At 52.0% G+C, this 15,291-nt stretch overlaps 1 protein-coding gene across 1 annotated transcript; it reads left to right on the top strand.

The window, feature by feature from the left end:
- Positions 1-3,750: 3,750 nt before the first annotated feature.
- Positions 3,751-6,801, top strand: Tnfsf9 (TNF superfamily member 9). The gene is made up of 4 exons (XM_042697018.1): positions 3,751-3,850; positions 3,944-4,026; positions 5,210-5,246; positions 6,329-6,801. The coding sequence occupies exons 1-4, from the start codon at positions 3,751-3,753 to the stop codon at positions 6,799-6,801; spliced, it is 693 nt and encodes a 230-aa protein (XP_042552952.1).
- Positions 6,802-15,291: the final 8,490 nt, after the last annotated feature.

The following is a 15,291-nucleotide window of genomic DNA, read 5'->3' as shown; positions in this document are numbered from 1 at the left end:
CCAGTCGTGGGGCCTGAACTCTGGGCCTGGGCACTGTCCCTCAGCTCTTCAGCTGAAGGCTAGCGCTCTACCACTTGAGCCACAGTGCCACTTCTGGCTTTTTTTATTTTTGCTTATGTGGTGCTGAGGAATCGAACCCAGGGCCTCAAGCATGCAAGGCAAGCACTCTACCACTGAGCCACCTTCCCAGCCCCCTTCTTTCATTTTTTTCTAAATCAGTCTAGCTAGAGGCTTGTTGAACTGATGACGTGGCTCAAAGGGTAAAGCACCCAGCTTAGAAAGGAGAAGCCCGAGTTCAAGCCTCAGTACTCTAAAACTCATGCGTACCTGAAATGGGCGCATGCGCACGTGGCCACTTTGGCAGGCCTTGAAGTCACAGGAAGACACGAGTGCCCTGAGCAAAGCAAAGCACGAGGCGGAGGAGGAAGGATCCCTCGGAGGGTCAGGGAGAGGCGAAGGACACGGGGCCAGAGAGACAGAGAGGACAAAGGGACCCACAGAGGTGCGGGCAGAGGCTTGTAGTACAGGGCCCAGGTCAAGACAGACAAACCTGAGGGAACCATCCTGCGAGCTGAGGACGCAGGAATCTCAGAGCCCCGGATGGATGTCTCTCGCGGAGGCTGTTGGGATAGAGAAGGCAAGTTCATTAACTTTTCTAGTTTTCAGTTCCCCTAACTGGGTTCTTCCATTCAGAAACTCCACGAGGTAACATTCTTATAGAGATCACCCCCCCACAAAAAGGAAACCAACCAAACAATAAAAAGCTTTTCTTTCCTTGTACTAGTATTGGGGCTTGAACTCAGGGTCTGGGCACTGTCCCTGAGCTTCTTTTGCTCAAGGCTAGCACTCTACCACTTGAGCCACAGAGCCACCTCCAGTTTTTCTGTGGATGTGGTACTGAGGAATTGAACCCAGGGCTTCATGCATGTTAGGCAAACACTCTACCACTAAGCCACATTCCCAGCCCTTGCTTGGCTCCCGGCTCCACCCCCCCTCCCCCTAAGGCTGGTTCCCTACTCCTTGAACCACAGCTTCACTTCCAGCTTTTTGGTGGTTAATTGGAGACAAGTCTCATGGACTTTCCTGCCTGGGCTGGCTTTGAACCCAGACCCTCCGATCTCAGCCTCCTGAGTAGCTAGTATGACAGGCGTGAGCCACGAGTGCCTGGCTTCTAAAACCATTCCAGCGCGGACACAGAGGAGGGTGACTTTAGCAAATTCTCTTTTCGCAATCTCTGACGCCCTCCGGAATTGGGCTGGGGGTTCCCCAGTGAGTTGAGGAGGGGGTGCTAGACTGAGTCGTCTCCTAGTTTGTTATGTTTGCTTGAATTTGTCTGACTGTCCTGGCGATGAAGTTTCAAGGGTGACATTTCACTAGTTTGTTCACAAGGAGAGTTTGGCTGGAGATGACAAAAGTGGAGGTGTTTGGTGTGCCACTGTAGATGGGGTTGGGGGTTCGACAGTGACCAAGGAGGGGCCCAAGAAGGTGGGCTTTCAGAATCCCCTAATCTGGCCAGGCCTTCCCAGGGGCTTCGTCCTCCAAAAGTGACACTTTCGGATAGTAACGTTCACCGCCAAGACTCCAATGTATGGGAGGTGGTTTCCAGAATTTGCATAACGAACCCGGTCGACGCTCGGACTCCATGATGAGTTTAATGAGTTAAAACAATTCCTGTAAAAATGAGGGAAGAAATGACACTGTACGAAAGGAAATGTACTCATTATGTGCCTCATAGGAATATAACCTCTCCATATATCGCCTCTATAATAACAGTAAATTATAAAGAGAGAAAATGAACTCTACAACTTGTGGGTGGGGACAGGAGGGAAAACCTAGAGAGCAAGGGAAGGAGTGACATCACCTGGACTTACGTAACTGTAACCCCTTTGTACATCACATTTATATATGTATGTGTGTATGTATGAATGTATCTATGTATGTTTGTTAAAAAATATTTCTAGCTGGGCGCTGGTGGCTCACGCCTGTAATCCTAACAACTCAGGTGGCTGAGATCCGAGGATCAAAGCCAGCCTGAGCAGGAAAGTCCATGAGACTTATCTCCAGTGAACCACCAAAAAAACCAGAAGTGGCACTGTGGCTCAAGTGGTAGAGCGCTCGCCTTGAGCTGAAGAACTGAGGGACAGCGCCCAGGCCCAGAGTTCAAGACCCATGATTGACAAAAAACAAACAAACAAAAAAACTTCTTTTAAACTGCTTCAGAGGGGGTGGCCCCACAGCACCCTGTTTTCAAATGTGATCCCCTTGGGGTCTAATCAGTGATGAATCTGAGCGTTCTGCCTGAATACAGCAAATCTTAAATTAAAAAAAAATTGTTTTCCCTTAGTCTGGCTAGCATCAAGGATGGCTTTGTCTTGAATTCTTCAGTGAGGCTCAGACACAGGGCTGGTATCAGTCACCCTTGTTCAGTATCATTAGCATTCAGACTTTGGGGCTCCATGGCTTCCATCCCCAGGGGTGGTAATCCTCCCCCCTCTATTCAGGGGCAGTTGTTTCTGTGCATGGAGGGCATTTCCCTGCCATGGGGTATGGACTGTCAGCCAGAGCTCGGTCTTCAAGGTGGAAGCCCCTCTCGATTCCTCTTTTGGGGTCAGGTTTGAGCAGCTTCTCCCCGCCTCTGCCAGCAGGGCTAGCGGGAAATTGGTGTTTCCTCTAAACTAGTGTTCAGACTCATCCTTGGCCACAGGGGGAAGGGGGAGGGAATTTTCCCCCCTGGACTCTCCAGCCTTCTGCTTTGGGGGTCCAGAAAAACTTCTGACAGGAAGCATCCAGTAGGTGGGTGGGGGCAGGCCAGAGAAGGCCCAGGGGTCCCCGATAGGAAGAGGCAAGGGAATGGGGATGCTAAGCCTGACTCTCAAGAGCCTGGGGTTGAGGGAACTTGGGGAGTCTCAGTGGTGGGGAGCTAGGAGATTGCAAGGAGGAGCAAGAAACGCAGAGAGACAAGATCCTGAAAGTGAGAGAGGAGGCCCGGTGCCGCCTGGAATCCCAGCCGATCGGGAGGTTGAGATCTGAGGATGGAGGTTCCAGGTTCAAAGCCACCCAGGGCAGGAAAGCCCCGTGAGATTCTCATCATCAATGAACAGCCAGAAAGGCTGGAGATAGTAGCGTGGGGCACCGAGCGGCTCATGCCTGTCATCCTAGCTACTCAGGAGGCTGAGATCTGAGGATCGAGGTTCAAAGCCAGCCATGGCAAGAAAGTCCCTGAGACTCTGATCTCCAATAAACCATCAGAAAACTGGAAGTGGCGCTGTGGCCCAAGTGGTAGAGCACTAGCCTTGAGCTGAAGAGCGCAGGGACAGTGCCCAGGCCCAGAGTTCAAGCCCCACGACCCTCCCCCCCCCCAAATCTGGAAGTGGGGCTGTGGTGCAGGCGGGCAGGGCCCGCAGGGACGACGCCGGGGGCCGCGAGTTCAAGCCCCGGGATGGGCACACAAAAACGAGATCTATAAACAGGAGGCGCAGGGATGGAGAGGGCAGACGGGGTGGGGGTGGGGGGACAGCTACCGGGAATCCTCAGAGGAGACGCTGCGGGGAGGGGGGGGGGCCGTCGCGTGGGACGCACCCCACCCCTGGGTGCGGGCGGAGGGGAGGGGCGGCGGCACAAGTTCCCCGGAGGGACCTGCAGCGCGAGATCCCCGCGGGCCGCCCCGGAAGGCAGGGCTTCCGGATGCTATAAAGCGGGGTCCCCCTTCCCGCGGGCAGCTGCTCGCCGCTCGCGCCACCACTCGCGGCCATGGACCCGCGCCCCCACGCCCCCGAGGCCCCCGCGGACGCCGAGGCGCCCCGGCCGCTGGCCGCGCCGCCCGCACCCCGCCAGCTACCCCGGGTCCTGGGCGCCGCCGCCGCCGCCGCCTTTGCCTCCGCCGCCGCCACCGCGCTGCTGCTGCTGCTGCTGCTGCTGCTGTGGGGACCCTGGGCGGCCCGAGAATGCGCGGTCCCCTCGACGGCGCCCCCCGACGGCTGCCAGACCCCCGGCGCCCAGGCCGGGCGTCCAGGCGCGCCCCAGCCGGTGAGACCTCCCCACCCCCACCCCTTCCCATCTCCCTCCTTCTTGGAACAGCCCTTCTGCACCCCATCTCGGGGGCTGGGACCCCCACATTGTCCTCTTTTGGGGGGGATTGTCTCCCCCTGGCATCTGGATGGCGCGCGCGCCTTCTCAGGATGCATCTTTGCAGGTTCCCTGTCCCCCAGGGGCGGCCGTGGGACTGGGGGAGGAGACCCCCGCCTTCCCCCCCTCCACTGAGATCACCCCCTTCTTGTACCCCCCCCCCCCCCACTTCCCTCTCTTTCCCCTTTTCAGAACGTCTCTTTTTGTTTATGTATGTATCCATATTTGCATAGTATGTATGTTCATGTATTTTGGACCAGTCCTTGGGTTTGGACTCAGGGCCTGGGTGCTGTCTCTGAGCTTCTTTTGCTCAAGGCTGGTCCTTTACCACTTGAGCCACACCGCCACTTCCGGCTTTTTCTGTGTATGTGGTGCTGAGGAGTCAAACCCAGGGCTTCATGCATGCTAGGCAAGCACTCTACCACCGAGCCACCTTCCTGGACCCCTTAGCCTTTTCACTCAAAGTTGGCTTCTACTGGAGCCACAGCTCCATTTTCAGCTTTCTGGTGGTTAATGAAAGCTATGAGTCTCAGGGACTTTCTCACTTGGACTGGCTTCAAACCATGATCCTCAGATTGCAGCCTCCTGAGTAGTTAGGATTCTAGGTGTGAGTCCCCGGCACCCCACGAACACCCCCTTTTCATTCTGTACTCCCTGGAGCATAGAGGTTCACCTGGCATGAACCTTTACCCCCAACCTGGGCTCTAAAGGGCACTTATTTATCTCAAAACACAGGGAACTCCTTTACATCCCACTTGCTCCCATAGAGCCTGGTTATGTCCTGAAACCCTCTGGAGGTACCCTCCCTCTTCCTTTCAACGTCTTCAGGGGACCCCAGTTCCTTCTGCTTCCCTGGGTCTCCCTGCTTCCCCATTCCCGTGCCCTGGGGCCTGCCCTTGTGCCCAGCGTGGGGTGGGGACTTGCTGGGCCCCTAACCACATCCCCGTGTTCTTTGGCAGGGGAAAGTGGTGGGGGTTTAGCTTGGATGCCAGGCCTGCTCTGAGTGTGGGCAAAAGGGGGGGTCCCCCAATTTCCCAGGCACAGAGGACATGGGCACCACACCTCCATCTTCCTTTCTTTCCAGGAACAGCCAACGTTTGCCAAGCTGCTGGCCAAAAATGGTGAGTGTCATGGGTCCTCTGTCTGTCTGTCTGTCTATCTGTCCTCTGTCGGGACGGGAGGGCAGCAGGGAGAGGGGACAAAGAGAGCCTGCCTGACCACAGCCCCGTCCCGACATCCCCCCCCCCCCCCCCCCGCCCCAGTGCCTTCCCTCCCTTCCCAACCTCCCAGCCCGCCCCTGTGGAACTGTTCCAGCCTTTTCTCACCAGAGCCCGTCCAAACTCAGCTCCCACTCATGCTTTCTGAGCTGGGGTCCCCCCCCCCAGGACCTGGGATGGCTCTGGGATGTCTGAACTATCCTCTTCCCCTCTCCCCACCCATTGGTGCCTTTCCTCTCCTTTTCCCCTCCCTCCTCCATACCCCCTTTCTTTTGGGCTGGTCTTTTGGCTTGAACTCTGCTTCATGCTCTCACTTGACTTTTTTCACTCCAGGCTGGTGCTTTAAGTCCACAGCTCCACTTCCAGCTTTTTGGTGGTTAGAGATAAAGGTCACCTGGACTTTCCTGCCCTAGGTGGCCTCTTACCTAGATCCTCAGATCTCGGCCTCCTCGGTAGCTATGATTCCAGGCATGAGCCAGCAGCAGCCACTTCTCTGTCTGGTCTCTTTGCCTCTGTTCCCCCTCAACGTCCTCTCTCTCTTTGTTTTGTAGGTCCTGAGGCTTGAACTCAGGGCCTGGCGACTAACTCTGAGCTCTTATTTTGCCTGAGCTTTTTCCCCCTCAAGGCTAGTACTCTACCACTTTGAACTACAGCTCCACTTCCGGTTTTCTGGTGATTCGTTGGAGATAGGAGTCTCCTGGACTTTCTTGTCCAGGCTGGCTTTGAACCTCTGTCAGATCTCAGCCTCCGGAGTAGCTAGGAGTACAGGTGTGAGCACCAGCCCCTGGCTTTCGCAACACATTCTTGGCGGTCCTCCTCCTCCTCCTCCTCCTCCTCCCTTGGCATCTCTTCCTCCCATCTCTCCCCTGCTCCTGCCCCCCACTTTAAACTCAGGTCTGCTCCCTAGAGCCCAGCCGGCCCTTCCCCAGGGCTGCGTTTTCATCTGGGTCTTAGCACCTTCCCTTTTCCTCTCTCCTTCCCCCCAGTGTCACTGGTCAATGGAACCCTGAGCTGGTACAGCGAGCAGGGCCTCGCAGGCGTCATCCTGTCCCCCGACCTGAGTTACGATGAGCGCAGTCACGAGCTGGTGGTGGCGGAGGCCGGAGTGTACTTCGTGTTCCTGCGGATGCAGCTGTGGCGGGTGATGAGGGCTGGCCCACCGTCGCAGGGCGAGGTGTCTCTGACTCTTCAGCTGCAGCCACCGTCCACCGAGGCCACAGACCTGGCTCTCACCGTCACCGTGCCTCGGATTAGCTCCTCCAAGGATTTGGGTTCGAAGCCGGCCGGAGGGTTCTGGGGTCACCTGGTGGACCTCCAGGGTGGCCAGCGCCTCAGTGTCCGCCTGAGCGCCCTCCTGCAGGGAGGGGCCGAGGCGCACCGCGCATGGCAGCTGGCCCCCCACGCTGTCTTCGGCCTCTTCCGGGTGACTGGAGATGTCCCAGGGGAGCTCTTGGTGTGACTTGCCACCGGCTTGCTGCCAGTTTTCTTCCCCAGGACTGATCTACCTCACGGGGTGCTGTAGGAAGGAGTCCCCCCTTTTTTTTTTCTCGGGGCTTCATCTATTCTGCCCTGAGTAGGACTCACTACTTCTATTTATTCTGAGCTGGAACTCAGTTGGTTTACTTTAAAACACTTACTTCCATTTACAGAGCACTTTACAAAAGCTGCTAGATAAACATTAAAAAAAATTAAAAATCCATAAAGTTCTTTTTTTCTTTTTGGTCAGTAATGGAGCTTGAACTCAGGGCCTGGGCACTGTCCTTGAACTTTTTCACTCAAGGCAAGCACTCTACCATGTGGAGCTGTAACTCCACTTCTGGTCTTCTGGTGGTTCATTGGAGATAAGTGTCTCACAGGGACTTTCCTGCCCAGGCTGACTTTGAAACCTCCATCCTCAGATCTCTGCCTCCTGAGTAGCTGGGATTATAGGTGTGAGCCGCCATGACTGGCTCTTCTCCTCCTTTTTACAGGGTTGGGCAGTAGAACTCACTGCAATGGGGCCAAGTCTGCAGATCTCAGGACTAGGAAAATTCATGATGTGTGTGTGTGTATGTGTGTGTGTGTGTGTGTGTGAGAAAGAGAGAGATACACACATACACTATTGGACAGACAGACAGAGACAGAGAGGAGCAGGGAGGAGAGAGAGACAGAGAGAGATGGGGAGTGGGGGGAGGGAAAGGGGAAGGCGGACTGGAAAATCTGTATTTTCTATGTATTTCTATGCATTTTCTCTGCTGGACTTCATTCACTTTCCCTGAGAGCCACAATTACCCCCTGCCTTAGTGATTTCTTTTTCTTTTTCTTTTTTTTGTCGGTCGTGGGGCTTGAACTTTGGGCCTGGGCACTGTGCCTCAGCTCTTTAGCTCAAGGCGAGTGCTCTACCACTTGAGCCACTGCACCACTTCTGGTTTTCTAGTGGTTTATTGGAGATAAGAGTCTCACTGACTTTCCTGCCTGGACTGGCTTTGAACTATGATCCTCAGATCTCAGCCTCCTGAGTAGCTAGGATTACAGGTGTGAGCCACCGGCGCCCGGCAGTGATTTTCTTTTGTGCCAGTCCTGAGGCTTGAACTCAGGGCCTGGGATTTTTCACTCAAAGCTATAGAACCACTTTTAGCTTCCTTTTTCTTCCTTCCTTCCTTCCTTCCTTCCTTCCTTCCTTCCTTCCTTCCTTCCTTCCTTCCTTCCTTTCTTTCTTTCTTTCTTTCTTTCTTTCTTGTTCCTCAGAGATAAGAGCTTCAAGGAATTTCCTTCCCGGGCTGGACTTCCAACCATGATCCTCAGATCCCAGCTTCCTGAGTAGCCAGGATTTCAGGCATGAGCCACATTGGTGTCCACCTCTTAGCAGTTTTTATTTTTTTGGGTCCAGTCGTGGGGCCTGAACTCTGGGCCTGGGCACTGTCCCTCAGCTCTTCAGCTCAAGGCTAGCGCTCTACCACTTGAGCCACAGAGCCACTTCTGGCTTTTGTCTTTTTGCTTACGTGGTGCTGAGGAATTGAACCCAGGGCCTCATGCATGCAAGGCAAGTGCTCTACCACTGAGCCACCTTCCCAGCCCTGTTTTTTTTAATTTCCATTTTCCTTCTGTAGTCTCTGCACCTGAGCTGGTTGGCATGCAGCACCTTCTGCTGCTGTCGAGGTCTGGGCAGAGATTTCTGTTACAGGGGCACCTGGAATTCAGGGGTGAGGGTTTCACCTCACCAATGGCAAGCGCTACAAATCCATGTTCCTTTCTTGATTTTTTTTCCCCCCCTTTTGGTCCTGGGGCTTAAACTCAGGGCCTGGATATTGTCCCTTAGCTTTTGTGCTCAGGGCTAATAATGCTCTACCACTTGAGCCACAACTCCATTTCTGGCTCTGTGTGTGTGTGTGTGTGTGTGTGTGTGTGTGTGTGTGTGTGTGTGTGTGGTTAATTGGAGATAAGGGTCTCACAGACTTTCCTACTCTGGCTGGCTTCTAACCGTGATTCTTAGATCTCAGCCTCCTGAGTAGCTAGGATTATAGATGTGAGCCACCCAGCGCTGGGCTCCCTTTGTTCAGTCTGTAGTGGTTGCGGTGTAAATGAAATTGGAAGCCAGAGGTCTGATTTATATCTTAAAGCCATTACCTGATTCAGCAAAGCAGTAGCTCTGGTTGAAGCCAGGAAGTACTGACCCTCCCACCCTGTCTCATGAAGGAAAATGTTGTGTAAAATTCAATTTGTAGTGAAAACTAATTATCTTGCAATGAAAATTATTATGACGGATAGATGGCCTATGATGTATGATGATTCAGTTTATAATTTCATGTAAAGTTTCCCTCCCACCTTTGGTTGGGGGGCTTGAACTCAGGGCCTGGGTCTTGTCCCTGAGCCTCTTTGTGCTCAAGGCTAGCACTCTACCACTTGGAGCCACAGCATGAATTCTGGTTTTTGAGTAGTTAACTGGAGCTAAGAGTCAGTCTCACAGGGACTTTTCTGCCCAGGCTGGCTTTGAACCAAGATCTCAGCTCTCAGCCTACTGAGTAGCTAGGATTACAGGCATGAGCCACTAGCACCTAGCTTTGTTCCAGCCCTTTTTTACTTTAGCAGGTTTTAGGATAGCATCTTGCTTTTTGGCCAGGGCCTGTCTTGGACTGAAGTCTTCCCTCAGGTACACCTCCCTAGCAGTCGGGATTATAGGTGCATTCCAGCATTCTAGTTTATTGGCTGAGATGGGGTTTCACACATATTCCCCCTCCCCCCTTCCCCCCCCCCCCCCCCGGCTTTGAATTGCAATTTTACTGATCTCTGCCTTCTGAGTAGTATCTGGAATTACAGGGGTAAGCTACTGTGCCTGGCTGAGCGAGATGAGACTCCAACTGTAGCATTAGAGGTATGCTGAGCATGTAGAAGTTTGGCTGAGCGGAGCTCTGATGTCTGGTGCTCAGGCATATTCTGAGGCTTTCCAGTTTAGGAGATGTTCAACTTCCACTGTGTTTGTTAGGAGAACCCTGTCTGTGTTGGCAACTATGGCTGTCAGATGCTGTCCCACAAGCCCTGAAGAGGGGAATCCCAGTTAGAAACTCACATGATCTTTTAAAATGGATGGGATAGCCAGGTGTTCGTGGCTCATACCTGTCATCCTAGCTACTCAGGAGGCTGAGCTCTGAGGATCGTGGTTCCAAGCCAGCCCAGGCAAGAAAGTCTGTGAGACTCTTAACTCCAATAAACCACTCAGAAAACCGGAAGTGGCGCTGTGTCTCAAGTGGTAGAGTGCTTGCCTTGAGCTGAAGAGCTCAGGGACAGCGCCCAGGCCCAGAGTTCAAGCCCCACCACTGACAAAAAAAAAAAGGTGGGATATCACTTTGAGAGTAGTGATATATTCCTGTAGTGCAGGTTTTGGATAAGGATGAATCACCTAGGAACACAAATATAGATGGAGAAGGAAAGATGAGCCACCAAGGAACATCAAAAATAATGGTACAGGGTGACAAGGCAGGAAAAGAATCGCTGAGACGCGAAACAGGAAAATGATGAGTTACAAGGAATGGGTTTTGAGAAGGAAGTGGTGAAAGCCAGTGGTGGTGACGCCTGTAATCTCAGCACTCAAGAGGCTGAGGGAAGAGGCTGTGGAGTTCCAGCTCCATAGGGGAGGCCACAAGGAAAGGGGCGTGGCTCCAGAGGTGGGGCCTCAATTCCAGCAGCAGGGGCGGGGCTTACATGGCAGAGCACCTGTTCGCAGCCTAAAGCCCCTGAGTTGAATGTCCAGTCCCAGCCAAGCATATATAAATAATAAAGGGAAATTTAAACAACAACAACAAAACAAAACAAGGAAGTAGCGGTCAGTGGTGCCTTGTACTGCTGAGAGTGATCTCCGGGGAGAACTGAGAATATTGGCAGTGCTTGGTATCATGAGACATAGATGGTTTACCAGGCTTCTTTTTAGTGGTGTGAATGGGAATGGGTTGTGTCGTGTCACAGAGCTAAGGCTTGGAAACTAGCAGCAAGTGGAGCGTGTGAGCTGGCGTGTAGAGGTGGATTCTTCTCCTCCTTGTACTGTGATTCAAACTCCTGGCCTTCCAGAAAGCTAGCCAGGTGGTCTATCACTTGAGCCATACCTTCATCCTGGTTTTGATGGTTAATTGGAGATGGGCCTAGCATTACTAGGTGTGAGCCCCCGGCACGTGGCTAGACAGCTTCTTTAAAGCGTTATTTTTGCCAGGTGTCAGTGGCTCACGCCTGTCACCCTAGCTACTCAGCAGGCTGAGATCTGAGGATCACAATTCAAAGCCAGCCCAGGCAAGAAAGTTAGCCTCCTGCAAGGTAGCTAGGATTACAGGCATTATCCACTGGCTCTTGGTTTACCAGGTCTCTTTATTTGACATATAGGGGTGAGCGGCCAGGCCTGATATATAAAGGTTCTTGGAGTTTGGATCTGACACCTAAAAACCCAGTTTTGGTCAGGCTGGGCTCAGTGGCTCACACCTATAATCCCAGCTACTGGGATGGTAGAGATCAGGAGAATCTTTTATCCTGGCTAGCTTGGGGGAAAGGTTAGTGAGTGAGACTCCATCTCAATGACTAAGCTGGGAATGGTGGTATGTACTGTCATCCCAGCTAAGTGGAAGGATTTCAGCCTGAGGCCATTCTGGGCACCCCCAAAAAGGGGCACGGTGGTGGGGGGAAGGGATCAAATTTGAAAAATAACTAAAGCAAAAAAGGATGTAGCTCAAGAGGTAGAGCCTGCCTGGCAAGCGCAAGGCCTTGAGTTCAAACCCCAATATCACCAGCTGAAGGGAATAAATGCTACAAGTTCCCTGATTTGCTGGCTACAGCTTGCACCTGAGCAGACCTGCCCTGGGGAAGTCCTGTACGCCCGAGGACAGGAGAGGGCTGAGGCCGAGGGTGAGGAGCAGCCTCTGCCCACCTGTGTGTTTTGGTGTCCAGATGGTCCGGGGTTAAGATCGCTGCAGCATGCCTGGGCCTGTCTGGCAGGCTTCTCACCCGGGCCCTGCTCTGGCTTATTTGCATAACGACACTTATCATATTATCAGAGGGAATAGTGGGGGGTGGGAGGGGAGCCCAGTCCGCTAAGGACTTCACTTTCTTTTTGTCCTGAGAGGCTCTGATGCCTCTCAGAGGAGACTTGGCCCCTGCCCTTACTTTCAGGTGTCTGGTATGTCCTGCTCATCCAAGTGCTAAGAGATGAGTCCTGTTCCCCCAAGTTCAAGATAGCATTGTTCACAATCACCACGGCAAGGAACCAGCCTGAGCACTCATTGTCTATTCCAGGCTGAATGAAGAAAGTAAGTGTGATCTCAGTATGCCGGGTGGTGGACTATTACTAAGCTGTTAAAAAGATGCAAGTCCAGCCCATTTCAACCACCAGGGTGGAACTGGAGGTTAGAGCACCCAGTGTGCGGATCTAAGGCAGGCACACCATGGCGGCCGAGTGGCATGGTGATGAACAGGGGACAGAGGGAGACCTGTGTGGAGCCAGGTAACCATAATTAACACTAATGTACTGAACGTGGAACATCAATTAAGGGTTTCCCTTAGGTCTTCTCCCCCCTAGAACCCCCCCCCCCCCCCCCGTGAATATGGTAGTTCGATGGGTATGTTAATTGTATAAATATGTGAATAGGATTACCTAGATGATTATGTTATTTAGATTGACATGCTAATTAGAGGGGATACTAGTCAGCCATGCTAATTAGATAAATGTGTTACTTACATGGCCACATTAGACATGCTACTTCTATAGCATGCTAATTAGTGAAGTCTGTTCTTTACAAGGCTATGTTCATTAGATAGACATGTTAGACCAACATGTTATAAAATAGACTTATTATATAGATATGCTAATTAGGTGCATGTTACTTACGTGCCTATGTTCGATGTGTTACTTAGGTGAATATGTTATTTAGATGGATATGCTACTTAGAGGGACATCTTTTGTTTGTTTGGTTTTAGTTATTTTTCTAACAGGGGTTTGTGTTTCTGCCTCAGATGTCCTTGGACCTCGATCCTCCTTCTTTTTTTTTTTTTTTTGGGTCCGGTTGTGGGGCCTGAACTCTGGGCCTGGGCGCTGTCCCTTAGCTCTTCAGCTCAAGGCTAGAGCTCTACCACTTGAGCCACAGCTCTACTTCTGGCTTTTTTCTTTTTGCTTATGTGGTGCTGAGGAATCGAACCCAGGGCCTCAGGCATGCAGGGCAAAAGCTCTACCACTGAGCCACCTTCCCAGCCCCTGGTTCCTCCTTCTTATCCCTCTCACATAGCTGGGTGTGTGACAGGCATGTGCCATTCTGTCTAGCTTACTTGTGAGGATGGTGTTATGCTAACCATTTGCCTGGACTGGCCTAGAACTTTGATCCTCCTGACCTTCACCTCCCAAGTAGAAAGGTTTTCTTTTCTTTTCTTTTTGACAGTGCTGGAGTTTGAATAGTTTCACACTTGCTAGATAGGTGTTCTACCACCTGAGCCTTGCCTTCAGCTATTTTGGGGTTTTTTTTTGCACTGGTTATTTTTGAGGTAGGGTCTTGCTTCCTCCCTGGCTCACACCTAGACCTCCATTTTCCTATTTTATGTTTCCTGATGGGATGGCAGGTGGGTGCTGCTGTGCCCAAAGCTATTGGTTGAAATGGGTTGAACTTTCCCTCCCTGGCTGGCCTGGAATTTTAGACTTTTGATCTCAGCCTCTGAAGTAGCTAAGATTAAATGCATGAGTCACCATGACTGGCCTGAGTAGAAGAATTCCTCACCCTTAAGAGAAGTGATAGTTTTCACAGAAGCATGGCAGTGCCGGGCATCTTGGATTCTGAGAAAGGCAGACAAAATGTGGGGGTTTTGTGCCCCCCACATGGGGGATTTGAGCTCTCTCTTCAAGTAGTTTCAGTTGCATCTGAAGGTTGGCGAGGGCGTGCTAGAAATTCAGACCAGCCTGTATACTGGCTTCCATAGTTTCAGAGCAGTAAGGGCTCATATGTTGTTAACAAGAAACGAGTTTGTCCTTCAGCTTGACTGAATTTTCGGTCTTTCTTTGGGTGCTGAGGTCTTGTGCAACCAGGCAAGCGCTCTCCCCTCAGCTGCGCCCTGGCTCCTCGTTAGTCTTTAATAGGCATCCTTTATTGTTGTTGGTTTGGTTTTGTTTTTCACAGCCTGGGCACTGTTGGCTTGAGATCTTTCACTCAAGGCTGGTGCTCTATCACTTGAGCCACAGCTCCATTTCTGCGTTTTTGGTGGTCAGTTGGCGATAAGTGGCTCACAGACTTTCCTGCCCCAGGTAGCTTGGAACCCCGATCCTCACAATCTCAGCCTCCTGAGTCACTGGGATTACAGGTTTGGGCCACCACACCTGATACTGGTGTGTGTGTGTGTGTATTTTTTTTTTTTTTTTTTTTGCTGGTTGTGGGGCCTGAACTCTAGGCCTGGGCGCTGTCCCTCAGCTCTTCAGCTCAAGGCTAGCGCTCTACCACTTGAGCCACAGCGCCACTTCCAGCTTTTTCTGCTTATGTGGGGCTGAGGAATTGAACCCAGGGCCTCATGCATACAAGGCAAACACTCTACCACTGAGCCACCTTCCCAGCCCTGTGTGTGTGTATTTTGAAACGGGATCTTGCTATGGAGCTCAGGCTGTCCTGGAACTCGTGATCCTTATACTTTAGTCGCTTGTATGCTGGGATGATAGGTATCACCATATTTGTCTGAAGACTCATAAATTAATCTCATCTGCAAAGTCCTTTTGCCATGAAGGGTAACCAATAGCCAGGCTTTCAGGATTAGAACACAGATAGTCTTGATTCTGGCTCAAGTAGAGGGGCGCAGCTTAGCTTTGGGGGGTGTCGGTGGGCGTGGTGTCGAGATAGGATTTGGCTTTGGTGTGGGCCATAGCTTAGCCGTGGGCGTGATTCAGCTATGGGGGCGTGGCTCAGAGCCAGTTTGTCTAGGCTATGGGGGCCTGATTTACCATGGGGCGTGGCTTAACGGTAGGGGCGTGGCTCCAGCGGTAGAGTGTTTGCCCAGCAAGTAAAAAGCCTGGAATTTAATCGCCAGTATAGCCAAACCGAAAAGGTTGCTGGGCACTAGTGGCTTATGCCTGTAATCCTAGCTACTCAGGAGGCTGAGATCTGAGGGTTGCAGGGCTGGGAAGGTGGCTCAGTGGTGGAGCGCTTGCCTTGCATGCATGAAGCTCTGGGTTCGATTCCTCAGCACCACATAAGCAGAAAAAACCAGAAGTGGTGCTGTGGCTCAAAGGGGTAGAGTGCTAGCCTTGAGCTGAAAAAACAGGGACAGCGCCCAGGCCCAGAGTACAAGCCCCACAACTGACAAATAAACGTTAAAAAGTTCAAAATGACCATGTGTGAGTAAATATTTGTGCACACACACAAGATGCTTGAACATGTTGGCTTTGGGTAACAGAAGTCTTGGCTTCTGGGCTTCACTGCACTTGTTACTATTAAAATCAGCAATCTTTGAGAACAGGAAATTCAAC

The sequence above is a fragment of the Dipodomys spectabilis genome, unplaced genomic scaffold (genome assembly GCF_019054845.1).
Source record: "Dipodomys spectabilis isolate Male_0828 unplaced genomic scaffold, ASM1905484v1 ptg000215l, whole genome shotgun sequence".
NCBI classification, from domain to species: Eukaryota; Metazoa; Chordata; class Mammalia; order Rodentia; family Heteromyidae; genus Dipodomys; species Dipodomys spectabilis.
The sequence above is the reverse complement of the archived record's forward strand: the minus strand, read 5'-3'. Positions and strand labels throughout refer to the sequence as shown.